This window comes from Bufo gargarizans, chromosome 4 (assembly GCF_014858855.1).
Source record: "Bufo gargarizans isolate SCDJY-AF-19 chromosome 4, ASM1485885v1, whole genome shotgun sequence".
Taxonomy (NCBI): Eukaryota; Metazoa; Chordata; class Amphibia; order Anura; family Bufonidae; genus Bufo; species Bufo gargarizans.
Genome location: NC_058083.1, coordinates 460,595,317 through 460,621,335, shown reverse-complemented (window position 1 = coordinate 460,621,335; position 26,019 = coordinate 460,595,317). Strand labels below are relative to the sequence as shown.

Here is a 26,019-nt window from a genome sequence, read left to right as displayed (position 1 = left end):
AGGTGCTTTATCGCAGCCTGATTAGAGCAAGCCTCACCTGCGATCACCTCAGGTAAAAGGGAATACCCGTGCCGGAAGGGTGTGTAATGGCAGCTCCCTCTACCAAGCCTAACTGCCAGTCCAAGTAAGATCCAGCCCAGAAAATGTTTACAAAACTGTCTTAGCAAACTATGCTTTTGCTGAGACAACTGCCACTGTCTGGATTTTATCTGTCTCATGCATCTGAGGTACCCAAGTGGGACAACACACCTTCCGGCACTGTACACCTTACCACAACTTATATAGTGCTACTATATTCCGCAGCGCTTTACAGACATTAGCATCAAGCTATCCTCAATGAGGCTCACAATCTAATTACTGGTATATATATTTATAGACACAATGGACAGGAGGAGACCCAATGGACCTATGTTCTCTCTTCATGCTCTTTGACCTGTGCAGAGGTCCAGAGGGAGTAGATAAGCTGGGATATCACTTATTGTGAATGGTGGATTCTGTGATATCTATATAGAGAACATTGTAATCCTGCCTGTGGTGATAATGATAGTAGCTATTGAAAGTTACCTGTACAGAGCAGGAAATCCTAACTTAGAATTAGACCTAGTGGCCAGTGTGAAAACTGCACTATTATATACCATATTTTTCGCCCTATAAGACGCACTATAAGTCGAACCTAGGTTTTAGAGGAGGACAATAAGAAAAAAATATTTTCCATTACACCTCAGGAGAGACCAGCAATCAGACCTCAGCTTACAGCCCCAATGTCAATCAGACCTCAGATCATACCTCCACTGCCTTAGATCAACCCCCCAACCAGCCATCTATCAGCCCTCATGTCAGCCATCAGCCCTCATGTCAGCCATCTATCAGCCTCCCATGTCAGTCATCAGCCCTCATGTCAGCCATCAGTCCCTCATGTCAGCCATCAGCCCTTATGTCAGCCATCAGCCCTTATGTCAGCCGTCAGCCCTCATGTCAGCCCCCAGCCATATGTCAGCCCCCAGCCATCAGCACAAATAAAATAAAAAAATACACTTACCTCTCCGGCTCCTGGACACCACCGCTCCTCACCTTCGCTATCCTCTTCATCCTGCGGTCGGCTGTGCTCTGTGAACCGGCACGCACAGTGTGAGGTCACAGAGCGCCCTCACGCTGTGCGCAGCCCTGCACAGCCGACAGCCGAGGACCAGGAAGCGGTGAGTACAGAGCCTTCACCGCTTACCGGTCCTTCGGTACTAATGAGCGCTTCGATAATGGAAGCGGCTCATTAGTATTTGCCCCATAAGTCATGAAGGGGGGGTGTGCGTCTTATGGGGCAAAAAATATGGTACATTTTTTAAAAGTCCAGAACAGGAAGAAGAATACATCTAGGGATTTCAATTGGATCCAATATACCGTGAGAACCTTAAAGGGGATTTTTGATGGCTTATTCTCAGGATAGGCTATCAATATCTGATTGGTGGGAGTCCAACACCCTGCACCCCCTGCTGATCAGCTGTTTCAGAGAAGTGTGGGTAGTGAACATGAATGGGAGCAGCACTGCAGTTACTAGCATTGTCTAATACGCAGGCGCAAAAGCTACACCGAAACAGCTTTAAACAGATAGGTCATTAGTACTTCGATCCTGGTATACCCTTTCAATACTTTCCGTTGTAAAGATTGAAGCCACAGGATACAGAGAGTTCTTGCTCACTTCATTCTCATGGAAGAATTTTTTTAAAAGTTCCTGATGTTTGATTGTTTGATATACATTTCAGGTGACTACCTCTTGAAGCTCATCAAGAGAATGCCAAGAGTGTGCAAAGCAGTAATCAAAGCAAAAGGTGGCTACTTTGAAGAACCTAGAATATGACATATTTTCAGTTGTTTCACACTTTTTTGTTATGTATATAATTCCACGTGTGTTAATTCATAGTTTTGATGCAGGGGCGTAGCTAGAAATAACTGGGCCCCATAGCAAAAAAAAATTTATGGGCCCCCCTCTCCCGGATCTCCCACCCCCACATACCTCTCAGACCCCCACCCACCTCTCAGACCCACACCCCTTCCAGAGCGCCCACCCAAACACCCTTCCAGGACCTCCCACCCCAACATCCCCACACCCCTCCTAGACCTCCCACCCTAAATCTTCCACCGCCAGTCCCCAGATATAATGGTCCAGACATCAAGTGTCCTGCTCCCCCCTCCTGCCTATATAATGGTCCAGACCTCCAGGTTCATGCTTCCCCCTACTCCCCATATAATGGTCCAGACCTACAGGATCCTGCTTCCCCCTACTCCCCATATATAATGGTCTAGACCCCCAGGATCCTGCTTCCCCCTATATAATGGTCCAGACCTCCAGGGTCCTGCTCCCCCCTTCTTAAATATAATGGTCCAGACCTCCAGGGTCCTGATCCCCCCCTTCTCCTTAAATATAATGGTCCAGACCCCCAGGATACTGCTTCCCCCTACTCCCAATATATAATGGTCCAGACCTCCAAGGTTTTGCTCCCCCCTCCTCCCTATATAATGGTCCAGACCTCCAGCGTCCTGCTGACCCCTAAATAGAATGGTCCAGACCTCCAGTGTCCTGTTCCCCCCTATAGAATGGTCCAGACCTCCAGGATCCTGCTCCCCTCTTCTCCTTAAATATAATGGTCCAGACCTCCAGGGTCCTGCTCCCCCCTCCTCCCCAGATATAATGGTCCAGACCTTGGGGATCCCACTCCCCCCTCCTCCCCAGATATAATGGTCCAGACCTCCAGTGTCCTTTCCCCCCCCCCCTATATATTGGTCCAGACCAGACCACCAGGGTCCTGCTCCCCCCTTCTCCTTAAATGTACTGGTCCAGACCTCCAGGGTCCTGCTCCCCCCTTCTCCTTAAATGTACTGGTCCAGACCACCAGGGTGCTGCTCCCCCCTCCTCCCCAGATATAATGGTCCAGGACTCCAGAGTAAGTTTTACCAGTCCCAGAGTCAGCCAGCCCTCACCTCACAGCCACTTGAACGTCTGCGCGCCCACACTCCAGCAGCGCTGCCAGGCCCAGCAGCACGCAGCTTCGCTGTACGCTCCGCCTCCTCCACTTCCGGCCAGATGGACTGCCGCCCAGACTGGGAGCAGGACCACTACATCTCCTCATTGCAGGTATGCCTCTCTGCCTCCGGTCGCATCCTATCGCACCGCCCACAGCCTGCAGGCCCTGCAGATAGCGCTTTCTCTGTCTGCCCTGGAGGGGCCTGCGACCCCTGTAGCTGCGCCACATGAATTAAAAAAATAATAATAATCCTTAGCCATGGCCCGGGCCCCCAGTGGCGTTGGGCCCCATAGCCATTGCTATGGCTGCTATGGTGATCCCTACGCCCATGTTTTGATGCCTTCAGTGTGAATCTACAATTTTATAGTCATGAAAATAAAGAAAACTCTTTGAATGAGAAGGTGTGTCCAAACTTTTGGTCTGTACTGTATATATATATATATATATATATATATATACACAGGTCCTTCAAAAAAAATTAGCATATTGTGATAAAGTTCATTATTTTCTGTAATGTACTGATAAACATTAGACTTTCATATATTTTAGATTCATTGCACACCAACTGAAGTAGTTCAAGCCTTTTATTGTTTTAATATTGATGATTTTGGCATACAGCTCATGAAAACCCAAATTTCCTATCTAAAAAAATTTGCATATTTCATCCGACCAGTGTTTTTAATACAAAAAAAGTCAACCTTTAAATAATTATGTTCAGTTATGCACTCAATACTTGGTCGGGAATCCTTTTGCAGAAATGACTGCTTCAATGCGGCGTGGCATGGAGGCAATCAGCCTGTGGCACTGCTGAGGTGTTATGGAGGCCCAGGATGCTTCGATAGCGGCCTTAAGCTCATCCAGAGTGTTGGGTCTTGCGTCTCTCAACTTTCTCTTCCCAATTTCCCACAGATTCTCTATGGGGTTCAGGTCAGGAGAGTTGGCAGGCCAATTGAGCACAGTAATACCATGGTCAGTAAACCATTTACCAGTGGTTTTGGCACTGTGAGCAGGTGCCAGGTCGTGCTGAAAAATGAAATCTTCATCTCCATAAAGCTTTTCAGCAGATGGAAGCATGAAGTGCTTCAAAATCTCCTGATAGCTAGCTGCATTGACCCTGCCCTTGATAAAACACAGTGGACCAACACCAGCAGCTGACATGGCACCCCAGACCATCACTGACTGTGGGTACTTGACACTGGACTTCAGGCATTTTGGCATTTCCCTCTCCCCAGTCTTCCTGTCTGGCACCTTGATTTTCGAATGACATGCAAAATTTGCTTTCATCTGAAAAAAGTACTTTGGACCACTGAGCAACAGTCCAGTGCTGCTTCTCTGTAGCCCAGGTCAGGCGCTTCTGCCGCTGTTTCTGGTTCAAAAGTGGCTTGACCTGGGGAATGCGGCACCTGTAGCCCATTTCCTGCACACGCCTGTACACTGTGGCTCTGGATGTTTCTACTCCAGACTCAGTCCACTGCTTCCGCAGGTCCCCCAAGGTCTGGAATCGGTCCTTCTCCACAATCTTCCTCAGGGTCCGGTCACCTCTTCTCGTTGTGCAGCGTTTTCTGCCACACTTTTTCCTTCCCACAGACTTCCCACTGAGGTGCCTTGATACAGCACTCTGGGAACAGCCTATTCGTTCAGAAATTTCTTTCTGTGTCTTACCCTCTTGCTTGAGGGTGTCAATGATGGCCTTCTGGACAGCAGTCAGGTCGGCAGTCTTACCCATGATTGCGGTTTTGAGTAATGAACCAGGCTGGGAGTTTTTAAAAGCCTCAGGAATCTTTTGCAGGTGTTTAGAGTTAATTAGTTGATTCAGATGATTAGGTTAATAGCTCGTTTAGAGAACCTTTTCATGATATGCTAATTTTTTTAGATAGGAATTTGGGGTTTTCATGAGCTGTATGCCAAAATCATCAATATTAAAACAATAAAAGGCTTGAACTACTTCAGTTGGTGTGTAATGAATCTAAAATATATGAAAGTCTAATGTTTATCAGTACATTACAGAAAATAATGAACTTTATCACAATATGCTAATTTTTTTAGAAGGACCTGTATATATTATAAATCAGTCAACTTCTATTCAAAGGCGCCTGTTTTGTAGTGTAATAAATGGCGGGTACTTTACATTCCACCGTCAATAGTCCTTTTCTCCATCTTCAAGTGCTTTTCATATACAGAATGACGCTTTCATAAGACTTTCTTCCCAGAATTATAATGCCTTTTATCGTACAGTACATATATTTAGTACATTTAAAAGCACTCATGGAAAGCTAGATAATTTTCTGGTTCACCAGTCCTCTCCACCAGTATGTGACACCCACCATGGTGCCAGGCTTTGACTCGCTTAATAGCTATTTGATGTATGTGCAGTGCAGTACTCAAGCTGCCCTCTCTAATCTGGTCATATTTCCAGGCTTTTAAAGGCAAAAAAAAAAAAAACATTAGACAAACTGAATTGGAAATCTAGGAGGAATAAATTGTGGAATGATTATTGTAATTTATTTATGACGTGTAGGAGAGTGTAGATGGTGAATAATGAATGTATTGCTATCGTGTTCTTGTATGCAGTGACGGGGACAGCAGGCATTATTATCTACCGCCCATGGTATCCTTATTGATAATAATCTTTAATTATACAGAGCCCACATATTCTGTATTCAAGCAGTAGGTGTGAGGGCCCTGCTCACAAGAGCTTACCATCCATGAGAAAGTAGGGATGACACAAGAGGCAAAAAGCACTAGTTTTGTACAATGCTTCAGCCGTCATAACTAAATAGGGGAGTAGATAAAAAGCTGCATGAGCCAGTCAATAGCCAGTATGCAAAGAGCATCTGAGTGCATGGAGGGTGGGAGATATGGATGAAACCGATGACACTATCAGTCTTTATGGAAATTATGGGGTGAATGGAGAATGTAGTAGGCCACTGGACCAGTTATGTAAAAATAACCATAGTGTGTGGTACAATTTATTCTATAGGAATGAAAATTGTGAAATAGGATAATTTGTAATAAAGGACCAGAGGAAGGAGGGGAAAGGGGGGGGGGGAGAATGGATGGACAGAGGAACGAAGGAAAGAAGGAAGGAGGGAAGGGAGGAGGAAAAAAATGGGAAAAGTTCTAGAACTGTTGCCAATGGATATAAAAAATCTTCTTATATTGATCCAAAATTATAAACTAAGTCCAACAGGGAACACAGCAAGGACAGGTGGCAATGATATGTATAGGGACAAGGAGAAAGGCAGGGAAGGAGGAAAGGATAGAGGGAAAGATGAAAGGAGGGAGGGAGTAAGGAACGGATGGAGGGTGGAAGGAAGGAAGTACAGAAGGGTGGAAAGTAGGAAGGAAGAGAGAAAAGGAGGAATGTATGAATGAATGAATAATTAAGGAAGGAAGGAGGAAAATAAGGAAAGAAGGAATGAAAATAGATGCATTGAAAAAAAGGGGCACAGATGGGGAGGTGACATCCGGGGCTTATGCCCTCGGTGCTGCTTGCCAGAGGGGTGCCAACAAGTCACTTAGCCTTGACTAGAGTTGTTAGATAGATAGTTAAGGCGCATTCACACACGCAGAGGAGAAGCCAGTTGTCGAGAAGGAAGCATTCCTTCCCAATAGTCAGCTGCTCGTTCAGTGGAGGTGACCGCTGCATGTACATGCTATTGCTGTCGTTCGTCTTTATACATCTGCATTGATTCTGATGAACAAGCTTTTCGCTCGTTCATTGGGTGATCTGCTGCACCTTCAGAAGGGCAGATTGTCGGGATTGAGCGTTCCTGATAATATGCCTGTGTAAATCCATCTTTAGACAGACAGACAGACAGACAGGTAGGTAGATAGATAGATAGATAAATAGATAGAGATGCAAGAGTTATTATGTGTTATATTAATTTGCATGGTCCACAGTTTTCAGCACTCTCTAAAAACACCTCATCTACAACCCTCTAATTGTAGACTGCAGAATATGATGGCTCTATATAAATAAAGGTTATTATTATAGATATGTAATACCCCAGAGTGGCATTACCACTTCTGCACCCTGCTGCTATCTCTAATGGGCTAATATCATTTCATCATGTGTATTTATTTCAGGTCCAAACGCTGTGCATTCCTATAATGTAACTGGTTATGTTCAAGTGCAATGTACCTGGTTCACCAGTAGGTGGCAGCAAGCATGGCAGAGCTACAGTTAGAGAGAATGGAACCCTTCTTTCCATTCTAACTCTCCCTCTAAGGAAGGGAGGAGACTAGTTAGTTAGAGTTAGTTCCAGCTTACCCCCTGCTAAGGGAGGTTGTGCAGGAGCACGTCCCTGCTGGACATGACCCGTCTAAGCCAACTAGAGCACCCTAAGCTCAGCAGGACATGGAGGCCAAAGCTTAGAGTCTTAAAAGCCAGGAAGAAAGTTCCCTGGTACTACTTAAGAGACAGACTACCGAGAGAAGTTGCAGCATACAGCAGCTGAGTCATACAGTCAGCCTGTCAGTACAGCAGAGCCAGAGAGCAACAGATGTAGCAGAAAGGAGTTTGCCTGCCACAGTTTTAATGCTGAGGCCTGCTGGAACCAAGACAAAGTCTGTAAATAGTTTAGAGAAACGTTTATTAAAAATAAAGATGCTTTTCAACTTCATCACAAGATCTGGACTCAATTTATTCTTCATCCCACTATTCAGCTACCCACTTTGTCTGCTTCGGGGCCAACGCCTGGGGTTCCAGCATATCCAGGTAGAAGCACCGTGACACGTGCGCAAACATTAAGGGACATTGTAGACCACCCTATACCACTCGGCCATTCCTACACCATTTCTTAAAGGGACTCTGTCCCGTTGTTGCTTCATTGCAACTGGTGTCACTAAACACTTATCACATCTTAAAGGGATCCCTTATGGACTGCCTCTGTTGCAGATAGAAACTACAACGGAATCTGATAGACCCCATTGTAAGGCAATGCAACCCCACCACAATATAAGCTTTAAAGGGGTAATCTTATCTCATAAAATGATGGTTTATAGCTAGGATATTCCATCCCTCTATGACCATTGAGGGACTGACCTCTGGGACTCCCACCAATTCTGAAAAACAAGGGGCCGCAGCACTGTTACACATTTTTTTGACTTGAGCTGTGTTGCCTTACCCCTGGGCAGCCAGGCCAGAGGACCACTGTGTAGAGAAAGACTGTGACGGGGCCACAGCTCTGAATCTGTGCCGCTGACCCTTCACTCTGAGTTGATGGGGATCCCAGAGGTTTCATTTTTACTATTGTTGGCAACATACTGTAAAAGCCAGTGTACATGAGGTTTTACAGCCGTCATAAAAAAACTCAAAAGCCCTAAAAACTGAGCAGTTCCCAACCACAACGCATGAATGCGATCAGATAGCATTTTATTCATTGACAAAAAAGATCTGTCTACAGGAGTAAAAAGTGCTCCAGGTGCTGGTTACTGATAGCTAGTGGTGGAAGTAGTCAGTAGTCAGCAGCAGCTACTGAAATGTACGTAAAACTTTGTGGCATATGCAGCCTACCCCTCTCCCAGCTTACCTGCGCCAGGCGATGATGGCTCAAATACACTAGAAGAGTCGCTGCAAGCATTGGACGCTTGTTCTGAGAGTTTCTTCTTTCCACTTCCATCAGCTGATTTGTGCGATTTCTTTTTATTTTTCACAAGAATTTTATACTTCAGTTCCATAGGACTAGGAAGAGGGACCCCTGGTTCAAGCTATGGAAATGAGTAAATCACATTGTTAACTCCTCAAAATTAAAATAAAGAAATTTAAATAAATATGGTAGATACTGTAGTAACATGTGTGGCCAATAGATGGGGACAAAGGGCCAATTCCTTCTCCCGTACACTTCTATCAGATCTAGGCGGGCTTCTGTGCTGCAGGCTTTGAAATCATCATAGGCACAGCGAGCTCCACAGAAGCCTTTGAGAACCTCATTATGGTTCTGTACACCACTGAGGCTGTATGGAGCCGTCATAGTGTCATGAGCCTGAACCCTAAGGCCTATTTTCCACGTCAGTGAATCACAGACGTGTGCTGTCCATGTTCTCCACGGACAGCACACGTACCCATTGACGTTAATGTGTATATTCACACATCAGTGTTTTTCCAAGGACTGTGGGTATGTGATGACACCACAAAAGCATCCCTCACAAACATTATAATCTATGGGTCCATGAAAGCCATGGACACAACATGGATGCCATCTGACTTTGGTCCTTGGTTTACATTTTCAGCCTAGCTGTGTAGTTGGAATATGGATGACACAAGAAGGTAAAAAATGGACATGAGGACCAAACATGGGTCCTTTATGGAAATTTTCACGGATGAACCACTAACAATTTTGTCAAGGGTGTCAACATGGACGTGTGAGTGAGGCCTAAAGTTGGAGCTATATGTCAACAAATATAATGTCAGAACCTACCAACATTACATCTCATAGCTTGATATTAAAAGGGTTGTCCCATTAAGACAACTTATCCACTATCCACAGGATAGGAAATAATTGTCTCATCGGTGGATCTCCAACCACTGGGGCCACTGCCAATCACAAGTATGGGGCCAATGCTCCCCATTTGAAAGGATTGGCAAACGGGCATGCATGTCCATGGCTCCATTTAACTCTACAGGCTTGCCCTAGATAGCTGAGAACAAGCGCTTGTCTATCGCCGACAACCCCATAGAGCATGCATGGCCAGTGCGTCATTCAAATGGAGGAAAACAGGCTCCCGTTCCAGCAGTCAGACTCACTCCGATTAGGCACTCAAACCCAATCCTGTGGATAGGGGATAAGTTGTTTTCCTTCAGACTGATTTTGCTGTTTAGCCCTGAGTAAAACCACACATTGCTTATGCCAGTAAAAACATACAGGTAGTGACATATACAGTATGAAGTGACAGAACGGAACTGTATAGATCTGTGGATATAATTTATTGAAGTTTAAGTGACTTTCCTATCGGAAAATATTATTTGCAGACATACAGTGTAGCATTTCCAGGAAAAAAACACAGGAAAGTCCCTGATAAGACAATTTTGTGGAGATCAGACAAGGGCATCTGAATGACACCATTATACAGTCCTGATTAAAAGTTTAGGACCACTTGAAAAATGATATTAAGCATGGCTGGATCTTAACAAGGTTCCAAGTAGAGCTTCAACATGCAACAAGAAGAAATGGGAGTGAGACAAAACATGTTTTGAGCATTCAATTTAATGAAAACAACAAATAAACTGAAACAGGCTGTTTTTCAGCTGATCAAAAGTTTAGGACCACACCTCCCAAAAAAAAACTAAACCCCCCCAAAACAGAAATCCAACTTCCAAACATGAACTCAGTAATGAGTAGCTCCGCTGTTATTGTTTATCACTTCCAAAATTCGTTTCAGCATGCTTGATGCAAGCGTTTTCATGAGATGAGTGGGAACATTTCTCCAAGTGGTGAAGACGGCCGCACGAAGGCCATCTACTGTCTGGAACTGTTGTCCATTTTTGTAAACTTCCCTTGCCATCCAGCCCCAAAGGTTCTCAATTGGATTTGAAGACGTTTTTGAAGCCCTTCAGTCTCAGATGGTTATGGGGCTGCAGTCAGCACCAGTAAGGGGCTTAATTTGGGTCGAGGACCGTCTAGTGTCTTGACGGACAGCCAATTGGATCCTCCGGCTCAGTGCTGATGAAATTTTTTGGGGTCTTCCACTTGACTTTTTTGTTCCATAACCCTCAGGATCATTTAAGAAATTCCAAATTACTGTCTTACTGCGTCCCACCTCAGCAGCGATGGTGTGCTGTGAGAGACCCTGCTTATGCAGTTCAACAACCCGACCATGTTCAAAAAGGGAGAGTTTTTTTGCCTTTGCCATCACAACGTGTGACTACCTGACAGAAAATGACAATGAATCCACAACTTTGCACAGATTTGGCCTTTTAAAAGCATGTGGTCCTAAAATTTGGATCAGCTGAAAAACAGCCTGTTTCAGTTTAATCGTTATTTTCAATAACTTGAATGCTCAAAATGTTGTCTCACTCTCATTTCTTCTTGTTGCATGTTGAAGCTCTACTTGGAACCTTGTTAAGATCCAACAATGTAAAATATGATTTTTTGGCATTTTTCAAGTGGTCTTAAACTTTTGATCAGGACTGTACAACAATATGGCAGCACTTATTTCCAGATTACTACTACTACACTGAGACATGTGTCGCACGACAGGAAAGTTGCACAACATTTCATTTAATGTTTGTCAGTGATGTCAGAATGGACAAGCGCAATGCCGCAACAGCGCAAAAAATCCAAACATTTCGGATTTTGTGTCTCACATCACAGGTTTACTACAGCCATTGACAAAGCCCAGAGATGGAGACCCAGGAAACTTTTGCTGTGCAGCAGGGGTAAGTTATGTGACACACAGATGTACGCCACACACAAAATAGATTAAGGACTAGTGGAAAATATTTTCAGAAATTGGCTAACCCCTTTAAGAGGTGAATCCTTTAGAAATAGAAGCACTCTTGTCGCCAGCTTATAGATGGGGGGGAGGGGGGGGGGGTTAAAATAGGGGACCTCCACTAATAAGTCTTAGGGTACTTTCACACTTGCGTTGGTTGATTCACACTGCCTGCCTGATCAGAAAAACTGTATGCAAACACATGTCATTTGCAGAGTCTGACAAATGCATTGCAATAACGGATCCGGTATTTATTATATTTCACATTTTTAAAGGTCTGTGCATGCGCAGACGTGGAAACCGGATCCGTTTTACCGACACACAATATCGGATCCGGCATTAATGCATTTCAATGGAAATTAATGCCGGATCCGGGATTCAGGCAAGTGTTCCGGAATTTTGGCCAGGGAAAATACCGCAGCATGCTGCGGTATTTTTTCCGTCCGAAATCCGTACAGTGACTGAACTGAAGACATCCTAATGCATCCTGAACGGATTGCTCTCCATTCAGAATGCATTAGGATAAAACTGATCAGTTTTTTTCACAGTATTGAGCCCCTAGGATGGAACTCAGTGTCGGAAAAGTTTAATGCAAGTGTGGAAGTACACTTAAACTTCTCACTTTACATACTGGAGAAATACAGAAAAGTACTCCAGGTATATACAATATTGCCTTACTTGATACTTCTCCAATGGTTCTGTTAAAAGTCCATCCCCAAAAATTTGCTTGCAGTATTCAGCCATCTTGGCCTGTTGTTTTGGCCTGTAAAACAATGGGACATGAACACTGTCAGAATAAAGGCCATATTTGTTCTGGATGACGCACTACGTATTAATATCATTTTGTTTCAGTTAGCTTTGACCACTGTACTTCAGTCCTGCTTGAGTTTTAGTCTGGACAGAATGAGGACTGTTCACAGACAATGGGCCAGATTGATCATTAGCTCAAGTCAAAATAATGGAGTGAAAAAGTCGCAAATTTTTGCGCAATCGCTAAAACTGCGCAAAAATGTGCGACTTTTATTGGCTCTGCGCTATGCTCGCCAGTTTTCTTAAAGTGGGCGCGTTTTCTTATGTAAATGAATCTCTAGACAGATTTACTATTGCGACAATTTAAAAAGTCGCAATAAATTGCTCAAGTTCACTCCAGTGAGGACAATGCTTATCTTATACGACTTTTTAATAGAACATGCAACTTTTTCGTAAAGACGTGCGACTTCTGTAAAGCTGCTTACTGAAGGATAAACTGCTACCGTCAAACCACATTTATCACAGTATTAGGCCTCATGCACACAACAGTGTTTTTTCACTGTCAGTGATTTGGCTTCAGTGGTCCGTGTCCGAATTTGCTTCAGTTGTGTTTCCTTGTGTCTTCCTTTTTTTTTTGTCTGACACGGGAAAAAAAAAAAGGAAGGTTAATGAAAAGTGTAATTTTATTGCACCAAGGTCTTGTAGAAAAAAATGGACACGGACGCGGACACGGATGACATACCAGTTGTGCATCCGTTTTTTTTGACGGACCCATTGACTTGAATGGTTCCGTCCTCCGTTTTCCACTGACAAGAATAGGACAGGTTATATTTTTTGGACGGACTGGAATCACGTATCACGGACGCGGAGAAAAAACGGAGGACTATCAGTTTTTTTTCACAGCTCCATAGAAATGAATGGGACCTCCGCAAAACTGTGAAAAATGACGGAACGGACGCGGATGCACACAACAGTCGTGTGCATGAGGCCTTAAAGGACCATTAATAAATCTGACTTAGCCAAAAGTGACTTTGGACATATGTAAAAGTGGAGTAAGATGTAAGTGTAATGATAAATCGGGCCCAATGTGTTCTGGCCGGATCTTTTCTGGGCTTTCTGAATCGGTCACACTATATAACGGGGTGCAATAATACTTCCACCCGGGGATGATTGTAATTGCATCACCATCAAATAAATCCCAGGAGAAAGAAGGCAATTCAATACCTTTAACTTGTACTTCTCTTGATGGTTACATGTCAGAGAGAAGAGGCACACAGACATAATGGTGACACTTCTGTTCCAGAGGCTCCATACTTCAGGTCAGGAACAAGTGCGTTACACATCAGAGGGTGTTTTTTTCTGTTACCCGATCTGAGTAATGCCTCATTCACACGTCCGAGATGAAATGGTCAGTGAATTATCCTTGAAGATGTCTGTGAAGGATCCGTTTTTGGTCCATGTGTCTTTATTTTTGCTCTCTGTGTGTCATCTGTGCTTCATGGACACTGAACAGCTGAAAATCATGTTACATGGCATCTCCTCCTAATGGTCTGTGAAACACGGATGAAACACGGATGGCATCCGTGTTGCATCCCTGTTTTTTACGGATGCATAGACTATAATGGGTGTGATGGATCCATGAACACAGACAAAATAGAGAATGCTTCTGTGCTATAACCACAGACCCATAGACCGTGCTGAAACACGGATGTGTCAATAAACACATTCTCTGTGGAGAACATATCCAGCACATATCCGTGAATCACTGACGTGTGAATGAGGCATTGGTATTTTAGGATATGCAGTCTGTTCTCCTTGTCTGTGATATGCTCCTGTGTGGCATAAATGAATGTGTCTTGCCAGGGGCGTAACGATCGCGGTCGCAGAGAGTGCGACTGCGACCGGGCCCGGCGGGAGGGGGGCCCGCTGCAGGCCAGCAAGTGCTTGCGGCGGCAGGCGGGCCCTGCGAAACTGATCTGTGCTTGATTCACCTGCGCTGCCTGTGTGCACCGTCCTCCCTCACTCAGCTGCTGCCGCTCCTCCGCCGGGCCCTCCCTCAAGCTACACACGCCCACAATACGCCCACAATACACCCACATGACCACGGCCGCGTGACCCGTCCCTCCGCTCACGCGAGATGAGAGTCTCTGACGTCAGGACTCAGGAGAGTAGACTCTAGGCGCACAGGCGCAGCAAAAGCCCGCCAGAGCAGATTTAAAAGAGGCAGAGCCCCGCCCCCCAGCAGTGTGTGCCTGTGCCAGCACAGATTAGAGGGCTCAGGGCGCGATTCTCCGAGGAAGAAAGAAGAGGACCGACCGACCGACCAACCGACCGACAGACAGACACCAAGGGCGAGCGCTGGGCATTGCAGCAGAAGTACTGCACTCCAGGACCATCTTCTCCTGCCTCACTGCCTGCTGGACTGGTCTATAGACTGGTAGGTAGTATTAGTAATGCAATGATTCATCCATGTTGTCCCCTGATCATCCATCCATCCGCCACACCCCCTGAATTCAGACATTATTATCGTCTGAAATCAGGGCTGGAGTGGGGCCGATGGATGGATCATCAGTGGACGGACGGTAGTAATGTCTGAAATCAGGGCCGGGGTGGGGCCGATGGATGGATCATCAGTGGATGGTAATAAATTATTGCTGTTCACTCATGATCCATCCATGATCCGCCATTCCGCCCCACCCGCATCCTGATTTCAGACATTATTATTACCACCCACTGATCATCCATCCATCTGCCCCACCCCCTGAATTCAGACATTATTATTGCCATTGTCTGCAATCAGGGTGGGGGTGGGGCAGATGGATGGCTCATCAGTGGATGTTAATAATGTCTGGAAAAAAAAAATTGGTATCACTGGAGGTAGTCCATGGATACACAAAAAACCTGCAACTGATTTTTTTTTTTTTAAACTTAACTTGGCGGGGGTGGAGTCTTGGCGGGGGTGGAGTCTTGGAGGGGGGCCCCAATTTAAAGTTTGCCCTGGGGCCCATAGAACTCTAGTTACGCCACTGTGTCTTGCCACTCCTCACCTCTGACTTCCCCTCCAGCAGCCCAAATTTGATGCCATCTGCTGCACCATCTCTCCTCACTCAGCTAGGACTTTTACTGGGATGACCTCTAAACTTCTCACTTTCACGTCATTGCAAATGCCTGTCTGATCCATGGCAACCTCTCATACTTAAGATACATCCATTCACACCAATCTGGCTGTGCTTGACCTCACCCAATGTATAGAGCCATAGTACCCAAAATACATTACAGCACAGGGCTGCTTTCCCTTTAATCCCAATTTAATCTTCTTGGTCATCTCCTCCACAGCTAGGTCTTTCACTGGGATGGCTACTTCTCACGTTCACTCCAATTTTAAGCGCCTATCTAATTCAACCCCCCCTAATATATAAGATACAGCCTTTCAAGCCAGTCTGGCTGCACTTGATCCTACCCAATTAAAAGGGCCATACCCAAGATATAAGATAAGATGCCTTTATTGTCATTGTACAAAACAATGAACTGTTGTTTGGAGCAATCCTAGATGCCATGGACAGAGGAACAAAGAACTGAAATTTTAAAGGAAAGTATTACAATAGAAAAAAAGAAACACATTGGACCAGAAAGCATTACTGTTCACAGCATATATATAGCAAGAGCAAAGTAGGAAGTGCTTGTGAGTATATATACAAACTATCCTAGGCATCCAGATCACTCCTAACCCCAAGGATTACTTACATCTAAACGTGCTTCCTAAAATACAGGAAATAAAGAAAAAAGTTGAAGTGTGGAAAAAACTTCAGGTTTCAAAGGCAGGCCGCATCTCATTGGTGAAAATGTCTATCTTACCTTCCTTGAATTATATTATGTGGAACGCGCCGATAATAATCCCTAAGAGAATTATCCAAAGGATAGTATCCCTATTGACAGATTTGATATGGCGCGGCAAAAAAACTAGAATTAGAGCGCAAATACTGTAAATCCGAGAGAAAAAAGGTGGACTATCGGTCCCGGACTTGGAACTTTATATTTTCTCTGGCCATATTAGAAATATGATAAACTGGAGCAATTCACAAAGATATAAAGCTATGTTAGAAGGGATTAATAAAAACTATAATGCTGTATTTTTCAATTAGTGGAAGCTAACACCTTGTCGCATCAGCAAACCAACAAAGTACCACTCTTTGGGTTGTGGACCACAATTTGGAAGGAGATAAGGGATATGTGGTCCCAGACTGGAATGCATGTGGGCACTCTACTGTGGGACAACACTTACCTTACAAAACTAAAATCAATTGAACAGGAAGTGTGGTGGAAAAATTGTATCTATAAACTGGGACAGGTATGGAAGGAGGGAGAGGCGGTGGGTTATGGAGAAGATTTTTTTTTTTTTTCCTTGGGAAGTAACAGGCATTGGGGTAACGGGAGGGTAATTTATAAACGGTATTTACATTGTTTTATAATGTAAAATTATAAATATTGATGATGATTGTAATGAATTTTTTAAATACCAATAAAGATTATAAAAATAAAAAAAAAGAATATATATACAAACTAATTCAGACACCACTGCAGACGAGAGATCATCATGGGGTCACGAATTCAGCAGTCACTTTCCGTCTGTGGTGGTTTCTTTCCTAGGAAGAAGCAATAGTCTCTGAGCATTTAGCAGACTGATTGCCTTGGGGTAAAAGCTGTTCTTCAGCCTAGTGGTGGGGCATGTAGGGCTCTAAGACACCTACCAGAGGGTAGGGGAGTGAAAAGGCTGTGGCCGGGGTGAGTTAGAGCCCCGCAGATAATCTTTGCCCTGCTGCTGCAGCGAGCAGTGAAGATGTCATCCAGTGATGGTAACTGAGTACCAGTGATTCTTCCAGCCATTCTGATGATGCGCTTGAGGGTCTTCTTGTCCTCAGAAGAGCAGCCGGAGTACCACACTGTTAGGCTGGTTTCACACGGGCGTTGCGGATTGGGGCCGGATGCGTTCAGAGTGCGTTCAGTGAAACTCGCACTATTTCGCAAGCAAATTCAGTCAGTTTTTTCTGCAATTGCGTTTAGTTGTTCAGTTTTTTCCGCGCGGGTGCAATGCGTTTTGATAAAAAACTGAAGGTTTACAAACAACATCTCTTAGCAACCATCAGTGAAAACGCATCGCACCCGCACTTGCTTGCGGATGCAATGCGTTTTTCACGCAGCCCCATTCACTTCTATGGGGCCAGGGCTGCGTGAAAAACGCAGAAGATAGAACATGCTGCGATTTTCACGCAATGCAGAGCTGATGCGTGAAAAACAACGCTCATGTACACAGACCCATTGAAATGAATGGGGCAGGATTCAGTGCGGGTGCAATGCGTTCACGTCACGCATTGCACCCGCGCGGAAAACTCGCTCGTGTGAAAGGGACCTAATGCAGTATGTGATAACAGATTCTATGGTGCACCTGTAAAAAATAGCAGCTGTTTTGGGAGTTGTGCTTTCTTCAGACTCCTCAGAAAATGAAGCCTCTGAAGGCCTTTTTTGGTAATTTCTGTTGTGTTTTTTATCCATGACAGGTCCTGACTAATATGAACTCCCAAGAATCTGAAACTTTGAACTATTGCCACGTTTCCACCATTAATGCTAATGGGATGGTGTCCCTTTTGTTTCTTCTTCCTAAAATCCAGAATCAGCTCCTCTGTTTTCTTGGTATTGAGTATGAGGTTGTTGTTCTTTCTCCATCTCTCTAGGTTCTCAACCTCTTTCCTATAGGATGTTTTATCATTGTTGGAGATCAGGCCTATCACCATTGTGTTATCTGCAAATTTTATAATGGTATTGGTATTGTGAATAGGTTTTCAGTCATTTGTGAAGAGGGAGTAAAGGAGAGGGCTCAACACACAGCCTTGCGGAACCCCAGTGTTTAGTGTTAAGGATGAAGAGAAGTGCTTGCCCATGCGCACGATTTGTGGTCTTTTTGTAAGAAAATCCAGCATCCAGTTGCACAGGTGTGAGCTGAGACCCAAGTTGTTCAGTTTCGTTGCCAACTTGTTGGGAGGGGTGGTGTTAAAGGCAGAGCTGTAGTCAATGAACAGCATCCGCACATAGCTGTCTCTCTGCTCCAGGTGTGACAGCGCAGTGTGAAGGGTAAGTGAGACAGCATCCTCAGCCGACCTATGTGCTCTGTAAGAAAACTGGTATTGGTCCATGGAGGTGCAGATCTTGCTCTTCATGCGCCTGAGGACAAGTTGTTCAAAGCACTTCATACCAATAGGAGCGAGAGCCACCGGGCGATAATCACTTATAGACAGAGAACCACCATCCTGAGCAAAACAATGTAATGTATGATACAAATAAATGTCCATAACCTAGTGACTTACACAAAAGTTATACAGAATCTTCTCCCCCCCCCCATAAAAAAATAAAATATATCAATCTTCTCAGCTTCTCCTATATTTTGCCTGGCAGGTTGCCTTTAAAGAAAAAGCGCATTTACTAAGGTTTTACATGACTACTCGATTTTATAGGCATTTACATATCTAGGGTCATGGTCTCAGGATGTTGCAAAACTACAACTCTCAGCATGTCCTGACGGGCTAAACAAAACATTCACGATAACAAGTATAGTTTACTTAGACGTATCCAATGATCCTTTGCCATTTGAAAATGTTTCCAAATATACCTATTTATTAAACCAGATCAAAATCTTGATGACTTTCATTCTGTCAGGCACAAAACAGGCGAATTACAAGTTCACCCTGCACCCCGAGGCTCCAACATCTCTAGTCCAGCACATTGTGAGCGCTATGTAAAACTGACACTTTTTGGCTTGAGGGACAAGGAATCATGTGTCTCACTGCTGAGCTCTCTCTACTGACCACACAGGACTGTACACAGGCAGCTGTGCAAAGTCACTCTCAACAATTTCTCCAGGGGAGTCTGACTATCCGTGGAGCTTAAATGAACTTCCTGAGACTGTAGACCTTAGCAGTTGTTTAGCTACAGTATATTCCATGTAAGACCAAAAGTCTTCTCCAGTTGTCTTTCTTTTGGAAGAAGAACTGAAATGACACAAGCTCAGATTTAAGAGCAATGACATAACCTAGTTTTCATTCTCGGTCATATGCAACTAAAACTCATGAACAGAAGGGTTGTCCCAACAGAGAAGTAGCTACCAGATGGGTGCATATTGGATTATCGTATAAAAATAAGTGTGTATACAAAATATTTTAAGGGAACCTGTCGCTGGGATTTTGTGTATAGAGCTGAGCACATGGGTTGCTAGATGGCCGCTAGCACATCCGCAATACCCAGTCCCCATAGTTCTTCTGTGTGCTTTTATTGTGATACATATGCAAATTAACCTGAGATGAGTCCTGTCCCTGAGATGAGTGCAGTGTGAAGGAGCCCAGCACCACCCCGCATCCTCCGAATCTCCTCCTTGCTCCCCGACGTCAGAAAGCTAGAGCGCCGCAATCTCGCGGTGCCAGCACAGGGAAGGAACACTATGACGACACTGCGCATGTGCTAGCTCGCGCATCGGGAGATTACGGCACTCTGGCTTTCTGACGTCGGGGAGCAAGGAGGAGATTCTGAGGATGCGGGGCGGTGCTAGGCTCATCTCAGTTTTGTTACACAAAAAAAGCACACAGAGCTATGGGGACTGGGTATTGCAGATGTGCTAGCGGCCATCTAGCAACCCATGTCCTCAGCTCTATACACAAAATCCTGGTGACAGGTTCTCTTTAACTACTTGTGTTGTCTGTACTACAGGTCTAATTATTGGGGAAAATTTAAGAGTGACGTGTGTTATGCTGGTCTTGATATCCCATGTGCCAATGGAGGATGTACTTCATTTATGGGAAGGAGCACGTCTCATCGTAAATGAAACTCATCCTACAGTAGTCTGTGCGCTTGACTGAAGTCTACGCCATCTCGTAGCTGGCATAGATTTCAGTCATCATTTATCCTAGAAGCTGATAAATGTGCCAGGGCTGAACAACTCGCAAATGCTCAACCCTCCCCATTGTAAAAATGCCAACTTTGCAGCATCCTCTGGCAAAGATGGCATCATAAATGACCCCCATTATCTACAATTTGTAACAAGTCGCAGCCAATCGGTTTTCAACTTTAAACTTAACTTGTCACATTAAAAATGCAGTGCAATTTGGAAAAATAAAATCTGTATTACTTGTAATCTATTTATTTGTGTGTCTGTTCATTGTGAGCTTATAGGGGTTCTCCGGGAATTAAGAAAATAAAAATACTTAAATATTACTTCATTATAAATATATTCCCAAATACCTTTCATTAGTTATAATTGCTCGTTTTGTCCGGGGAGCAATCATTAGAAGAAATAAAATGTCCGCCATCCTACTAATACACACAAAACCTGTCCTAATTACACAGGAGGACAAGTTAAAGAGCTGCACCATCTTCCTCTCTTACTTGTCAGGGATTATGATCCTGAATACAGCTTAATATCCTCTTGAGATGAATCTCTGTAGGAATGGAGATCATTAGGAGACATGAAGTACAGAGAGAAGGTGGGGTGTAGATAATGAGTAGCAGCACTTGTATGCAGTCTCCATTACCACAGTCTGTCCTGTTCTTACTCTCTGTACTTCATGTCTCCTCATGAACTCCATTCCTACAGAGATTCAGCTGAAGATCTTATCATCTGTTTCCGGATCATAATCCCTGACAAGTATGAGAGGAGGATGAGGCAGCTCTTTACCTCAGTGTTGTAAAGTAAGGCTACTTTCACACCTGCATTCGGTGCAGATCTGTCTTGTATCTGCACAAACGGATCCGCACCGATAATGCAAATGCTTTTACCCATTCAGAATGGATCCGTTTGCATTATTCTTAAAAAAAAAAAGAGTTGGATCTGTCCTGACTTACATTGAAAGAGTCCAGTGGGCGGTCCTGCACAGAGATTGATAACATTCCTTGTATCACTAGGCATACTGTGATAGCTGTCAATCACTGAAAAGACCGCCCACTGGACGCCAAAGCTCAAAATAAGATAAATTCCTAGAACACTATACATCAATCTGCTCGGCGTCTCTTGCTCTATAACATGCTGCCTGCAGACTGGACTGAGTTTTCATGATGACAGATTCACTTCAAAATGTATAAATTGCTCTAGAAAAATGACATATTGAGTGCTCTGGGTAACAAAGTAAATCAGGGTTAAGTTTAGGGTGCATATAAGGTCTTCCAAATAGTAATTTAGGTTAATGGCACAGTTCAATAGATGGAAGAACTGAAGTCTTTTTGTTTTTATAAAAAAAAAAAATATTGTAATCACTTAGAAATATGATCTTTGAATACATATAGGGGAGATTTTTCAAACTGGTGTAAAGTAGAACTGGCCCATAGCAACCAATCATTTTCAATCTTTTATTTTTCACAGCTCCTTTGGAAAATTTAAGGTGGAAACTGACTAGTTACTATGGGCAACTAAGCCAGTTCTATTTTACACCAGTTTGATAAATCTCCCGATGTGTTTTAGTTAAAGGAGGAAATAACAGAAAAGCGGCCCCTGAAAGCAATTTTCGTCCTCTTTAAAAACTTTTCCTTTATTTCACAATTTTCAACAGCAGACACAGTCACTTCATATGCAGTCTTAAAGGCTATCTACAATGTTTCTGCTACTCATTTAGGCCAAGCCCATCTCTGAGCTGAGAGGTGGATTCAGTTATGTTCAGTCTAAGCAATCCTAAGTAAACCTCTGAGTCTCTCAACCAAGGAATGATGTGAGAGCAATGTAGATTATTTTTTTTGTTTGTTTTCTGAAAGCCCGAAGAGCGTGCTTTCTTCACCCATGCAACAAAATCGTGCAGCGTGCCACACAAAACACGTGCACTGAGTTGCGGTCTATTGCAGGCCCTCTCCAACAGGAGAAGGGATCCCAACAAACCATTCCCTATCCCTCCGGGCCTATGGCTCCTGCAAGGGACTAGGACAAGGGGTTACCACTCCTGGGGCACTATGCGCTTTCAACACAACTCAGCCTCCTGGCTTCGATCGAGCAGAGCCTAGGCCGTCTCGAACAGGGCCTCGCCATACCCTGCGCTGTACACCTGGGGTTACTGTTTATTCAGTTCCTCATGAATGGATTACAGTCCCAGGAGCTAGCTCGACTGGGTCTGAAGAACAGATACTACACTTGATCTTAGCCAAAAGGCCTGTAGATATTGGTGCACACAATGAAGAGGCTGAATTTAGTGCAATAAGTCCACTAAACTTTTCTGAGACACTTAAATAGATGGTTCACACAGGCACTGTAGACATTAAGTGCAGTCTTTACAGTTGGCAGTCTCATCAGTGTAGAGCAGAGAGTACTGGCTTAACTGGGTCAAAGGCATAAATCAGGGTTTGGGGAATACTATCTCTCCTTGGGGAGAGCGCCTTAGTCGGCGTGAGGAGACTTATAGGCCATACATGCTCCTCTGGAATTCTGTACTCTGGTCTTAGGCCTCTCACCCAGTTAAGCCAGTACTCTCTGCTGAACCATGTGTCTGCAGATGAGGTGCTGACTTATTAATTATTTGAGTTATGTCTAAATGCTTATTTAAAGGGTTGAGCATTGACTTGATAGGATAGCTGCCTTACATCTGGTGGCATTAGAGGCAGAGCTTGTTAAGAGCTCATTTGCATCCCTTCCCTCCTAGAATTCCAGAGGAGCACGTGTGGCCTATAAGTCTCCTCACGCCGACTAAGGCGCTCTCTCCCCAAGGAGAGATAATACCCACCCCCCCAAAATGCTGCTTCCATCTCTGTTGCTTTCTATTTCCAGCTCAAAAAACAGGAAATGGCTTAGAATTCCCACGCACCCAATCACTGGCTGCAGTGGTGGCTCTGAGGAATTTTTTATTTTTAACCCTTTCAAATCATTTAAGAAAATATTTAATCTTCTGGAAAAGCCCTATCATTTCATTTAATGTAAGGCAGTCCAAGCAACCTGTATATTGGGTCACTAATTGACATTCCCGTGTTTTGACTGTCTATGTGGCTGACCTTCTTTGATCGTATAGAGTTTTGTCAGTCTGTGCTATGCATTTGACAGTCTCCGCCTCATACCTATTTTCCAAAGTCGCTTTATGTGCACGAGATGGAGGCAATGGACATGGATTGTTTCATATGGCTGGTGCCTCCAAAATAAAACATCAAAATAGTCTGATGTACTTCTTTTTCATTTATTTTTACATTGTCTTTCCATTCGCTGCCAAAAATAAGAGGCATATGGCATCTCAGCACATTTGGTAGTTCAATTACCTATTTGTTCACTTCACAGATTTAAAACACATTCTAAATATACATACAGCACGAACACATGATAAAATGCAAACGTATGTTCTCATCTACAGTGTAGCTCTGAATAGAAATAACATAGAAAATTCCCAGTAATTACTGACGTCAAGCTAAAAGAAAATTGTAAGTTTTTATAGAACTAACGTCGTAGGAAGAAAGTGTAACATGACAGCATGATTTCCGAATAAAGACAGCTACTTGTTTCATCCATTCGTTTGAAGTATGTGAACACGGCTTGTAAGAATGGTTTGATTTCTACTCACTGAAAGGCAAAATGTCATGGACAAGAGGACCTGACATACACAAATGTCTCTTCAAAACGGGAAATAGTTAACTCATACTAAACGTGTAAAAGCCAAATTTCTCTCAAAATTCATTAGATAGCCATAAATAGAATGTATGACAATTACAGGGGGGGGGGCAATGTGCACAGATAGCTGATGATATGATGGTTGCAACAATTGTATCAAAGAAATTTTGGTTGGACAGCATCACTTTTTTATGGGAGGTTTCTGGTATCACAGTTCAGTCCTATAAACTAAAATTAGGATGAGACACAATGTCAGATACAGGCCATGAGTAGAGGAGCTGTTTATAGAAAATAAAACCATACCAATTCTGAATAGTCCCCCTTTAAAATGTCTTTCTAACATGTCACAGTGATATGTCAGAAGATGACACAAGTGTAAGTGCAGTTTCTGTGCCTGTCTACTACCAATTTCAAGAGTGAAGATTCTGTTATTCTGTAAGGAACGAGATACAGCATCCCAATGTATTAGATTGTTTAAGATATTCTGAACTTATAAGTCTAGATTGTTTTGTAGTCTTAACTTAGAAAAAGTGTTGGGGTCCAATATTCGAATAGCGAAAATTATTCGCGAATATCGTCACTTTCGAGATTTTCGTGAATATTTAGAATATAGTGATATATATTCGTAATTTCGAATATTCTAGATTTTTTTTCATCAGTAACCTCCCTTCTTGCTTGGGGCCAATGAGGAGGCTGCAATGTATTTGTCTGAGCTTAGCAACATCCCTAGCAACCAATAGGAAACTTGCCTACCCCTTACTATACAAGAACCTCCCAGCAGCCCTTGTATGCAGTATTTTGAAGATCTCAGCATCAGCAGTGTTATTGCTGTGCTCTCTGCTTTCCTGTGTCATTACATTAGATAGTTAGTTAGCTTATATATATAATACTGATAGTTAGTGGGAGATAGTCAGTGTAGGTTAGATCGTGATATAGTGTAGCTGCTGTCCATACATACATGCTACAGACATAGTGCTGGGATGTCACAAGTTCACAACAATACTTAGTGCACCAATCACTAATAAGTAGTCAGACCTGTTAAAATCTGAAGTTGCACGTATTGCGCCAAAATATTCGCATCATTGGTGCCGATTTCTCAATCGCGAATATATTGGAGCACTCTATCTGCATATAAAGCTATTGTAATTTTCTGCCCTGCAACCATTTTTTCCAGTCTCAGGAAACTTCTAGCAGCTTTAAAAATGTAGCTATAGTGACCCACGCCTGTATTTAGAGCGCATTACACAAGTATTACATTGCCGATTTTTCGCGATCAAGAAAATAAAATTCGCTAATTCTCTAATATATGGCAAATATTCGCGAAAGATCGCAAAATCGAATATTGCCCCTGCCGCTCATCACTAATTAGAAATAAAAACTTGCATAGTAATGTGAACCTCTACTAAGTTTGGATGTGATGCTGTAGTCTTCTTTATAGCTAACACCAGGTTTGGGCTATTGATTGTGCCTGATTTGATGGATATCACAAGCACCTGGATTTAGAAGCTGTATGAAGAAGTGTGGTGTCCTGTGAAGTACCAAAACCCAACTTGAGCGAGAGAGATTCACTAGCATAAGAGGTGTCTCAGAAATTTCATGTGAAAACTGTCAGTTGGACATTCAAAAGATGTCTTTTAGACGCACTTGAAAGCACAGGAGACATTGCCATTATACTACCTATTAGTAATACCTATTAGTACTACTACTACTACTACTACCTAGTGACAAGTCAGAGATCCTGTGACATGTCAAAGGTTTTGCTCAGACCACCACAATCACTGAAACAAAGGGGTCTTTTCCGTTTTGATCAGTTTTGCTTCATGGAGAGGCAAGTGTGCGGTGTATGTATCCCTATTATGGATATGAGTCTGTACACCACACACTTCACCTCTGAGGAAAGGTGAGCAAAGCTGGTCAAAGCTGAAGGCACACAGCGCTCATTTTTAACAATCGGTGGGGGTCTCAGCACTCAGACCCTCGTGGATCAAACCTTTGGACTAGTCATTCTGAAATGTCAAAGGTTTAATGAAACAACGGCAACAACTTTCAAGCCACTTTGACATAGCCAGGATATTCAGATATAGGAAAAGGGCAGTGAATCTTTGCTGTGGCTACTACCCTACCTTCTGCTCTCCTTGTATCTCCTCACAGTGTATTGCCTGTACTGTGCTGCCTAAAGAGAACTAAGAAGGCCAACGGAAAGGTCCC

At 43.6% G+C, this 26,019-nt stretch overlaps 1 protein-coding gene across 1 annotated transcript in view; it reads right to left on the bottom strand.

The window, feature by feature from the left end:
- Nucleotides 1-26,019, bottom strand: part of PLCB1 (phospholipase C beta 1) — an 882,984-nt gene that overhangs the window by 293,011 nt on the left and 563,954 nt on the right. Inside the window, exons 13-14 of the mRNA XM_044292378.1 lie at nt 12,132-12,216; nt 8,552-8,729 (exon numbers count right to left, since the gene is read on the bottom strand). Coding sequence (XP_044148313.1) covers nt 8,552-8,729; nt 12,132-12,216 — 263 coding nt within the window. The remainder of the gene's footprint in view (nt 1-8,551; nt 8,730-12,131; nt 12,217-26,019) is intronic.